Source organism: Sander vitreus, unplaced genomic scaffold (assembly GCF_031162955.1).
Source record: "Sander vitreus isolate 19-12246 unplaced genomic scaffold, sanVit1 ctg430_0, whole genome shotgun sequence".
NCBI classification, from domain to species: Eukaryota; Metazoa; Chordata; class Actinopteri; order Perciformes; family Percidae; genus Sander; species Sander vitreus.
The window spans coordinates 37,501-40,150 of record NW_027595546.1 but is presented as its reverse complement, the minus strand read 5'-3'; the positions used below and the strand labels follow the sequence as shown (position 1 = coordinate 40,150).

Here is a 2,650-nt window from a genome sequence, read left to right as displayed (position 1 = left end):
GTGTCTGTGTGTGTGTGTAGTATGTATGTGTGTGTGTGTGTGTGTGTGTGTGTGTGTGTGTGTGTGTCTGTGTATCTGGTGTGTGTGTGTCTATGTGTGTGTGTATCTGGTGTGCGTGTGTGTGCGTGTAAGTTTAAGTGTGTGTATCTGGTGTGTGTGTATCTGGTGTGTTTGTGTGTGTGTGTGTGTGTGTGTGTGTGTGTGTGTGTGTGTGTGTGTGTGTGTGTGTGTGTGTGTGTGTGTGTGTGTGTGTGTGTGTGTGTGTGTGTGTGTGTGTGTGTGTGTGTGTGTGTGTCTGTGTGTGTGTGTGTGTGTGTGTGTGTGTGTGTGTGTGTGTGTGTGTGTGTGTGTGTGTGTGTGTGTGTGTGTGTGTGTGTGTGTGTGTGTGTGTGTGTGTGTGTGTGTGTGTGTGTGTGTGTGTCTGTATGATGTGATGGTGTTATCTGAAACAGAAATACACACAAGCAGGTTATTGTGCGACCCGTCTGTCGCCTCACGTTTATTTATTTTCTCTTTCATAAAACCTCCAAAAAAAGCTGAAACTCTCCGACAAACAGAATCCTGAAACTCTGCAGGACCAAATAAATACTTCACTCTAAAATTAATCCAGTGTTTCATATCGCAGAGCTTATAGAGAGAGAGAGAGGTTAAGGTAGACTGTGTGCCTAATGCTAACCTAATGCTAAGCTAATGCTAATCAGATGCATCAAGGAGACGTCACAAGTGGAAACATACGGGAGTACAAAAGTAAAAAGGCTTCGAGAAAATAGAAAAAATTAAAGAAAGGTTTATAAAACAGAAGCAGATACAGGAAATGATGTCATGTGTGTGTTAGAGGCGGGGCTTAGGGCAGTGGGTGGAGCTTAGTTCCTGTAGTTTCTGTCCTTTTAGTTTTTCAGATGATTATAATTGAAGCAGCTTCACTCAAGTCCCAAGCAAGTCAAGTCCTTAGTAAACACAAGTCCCTCAAGAACAAAAGTTGTAAAAAGTCGAATATATGAAGTTACATTTTACACAAGTCAAGTCTCCCGTCATTTAGTTTTCGTCAAGTCGCAAACCATCAAAACGCTGACTCGAGTCACATGATGCTGCAGCATTTACATGGCTGCTTCTCCTTCTTCACCTCCTTCACTAATTCCTTCCCGTCCTTCCCTTCCTTCCCTTCCTTCCCGTCCTTCCCTTCCTTCCCATCCTTCCCGTCCTTCCCTTCCTTCCCTTCCTTCCCTTCCCTAACTTCCTCGGCCACTGGCTCCCCGTTGCCCACCGGTGCTGTGGCCATTTCCGTAGGTTTCTTGGTGGTGTGCGGAGGCAGAGCTTCCTGCGCAGCGCTCGGCGATGTTTCCTCGCTGGGGGCATGGTCATCGATGAGCACGCGCTCGGCCGTCACCGTGCCAACCAGACCAAACACCTTCTTGGTCTCGTCCTCGTCCTCCACGCTCTGGTAGCCCATGAACACCATGGTGAGCGGTACAGTGGCGCTGGTATCTGCCAGGCCATGCTCGCCGCCCGGCTCGGCCCGCAGCCCCCTGATCTCTGCCGGCGGCAAAGCCTCGGGGCTCGCCGCCTCCTCCGCCGCTGCTGCCTCGGCTGTCGGGAGAGACGTCACCGTGGCGACAGTCTGCGACATCACGGATGCCTCGTCGGCTTTGTGGATGAGATCCTCGACCTCGGAGACGCTGAGCAGCTGCACACCGTCTTCTCCGTTCATCTCGTGGACCACTGAGGGACAAAATCACAAAACACTCAGACTACATTCTCCATATATATACAGACATATCACGTTACTCCGACTACATCTCCAAATATATACACATATATCACGTTACTCCGAGTACATCTCCATATATATATATACCCATATATTACGTTACTCCGACTATAACTCCATATATATACATATATCACGTTATTCCGACTGCATCTCCATATATACACCCATATATCACGTTACTCCGACTACATCTCCATATATATATATATATATATATATATACACATATATCACATTACTCATGCTCCATCTCCATACATATATACACATATATCACATTACTCTGATTACATCTCCATATACACATATATCACGTTACTCCGACAATATCTCCATATGTATACACATATATCACGTTACTCCGACTACATCTCCATATATAGACCCATATATCATGTTACTCCGACTACATCTCCATATATATACACATATATCACGTTACTCAGGCTCCATCTCCATATATATACCCATATATCATGTTACTCCGACTACATCTCCATTTATATATACACATATATCATGTTACTCCGACTACAATACAGGAAATGATGTCATGTGTGTGTTAGAGGCGGGGCTTAGGCAGTGGGTGGAGCTTAGTTCCTGTAGTTTCTGTCCTTTTAGTTTTCAGATGATTATAATTGAAGCAGCTTCCACTCAAGTCCCAAGCAAGTCAAGTCCTTAGTAAACATAAGTCCTCAAGAACCAAAAGTTGTAAAAGTCGAGCATATGAAGTTACATTTTACACAAGTCAAGTCTCCGTCATTTAGTTTGCAAGTCGCAAACCATCAAAACGCTGACTCGGAAATCACATGATGCTGCAGCATTTACATGGCTGCTTCTTCGTCTTCACCTCCTTCACTACTCCTTCCCGGGTCCTTC

General features: G+C 45.4%; 1 protein-coding gene across 1 annotated transcript in view; it reads right to left on the bottom strand.

Annotated features, from left to right (window-relative positions):
• Positions 1 to 495: 495 nt before the first annotated feature.
• Positions 496 to 2,650, bottom strand: part of LOC144514061 (paralemmin-1-like) — a 16,897-nt gene continuing 14,742 nt past the window's right edge. The window contains exon 10 of the mRNA XM_078245254.1: positions 496 to 1,719. Coding sequence (XP_078101380.1) covers positions 1,079 to 1,719 — 641 coding nt within the window. The 3' untranslated portion in view covers positions 496 to 1,078. The remainder of the gene's footprint in view (positions 1,720 to 2,650) is intronic.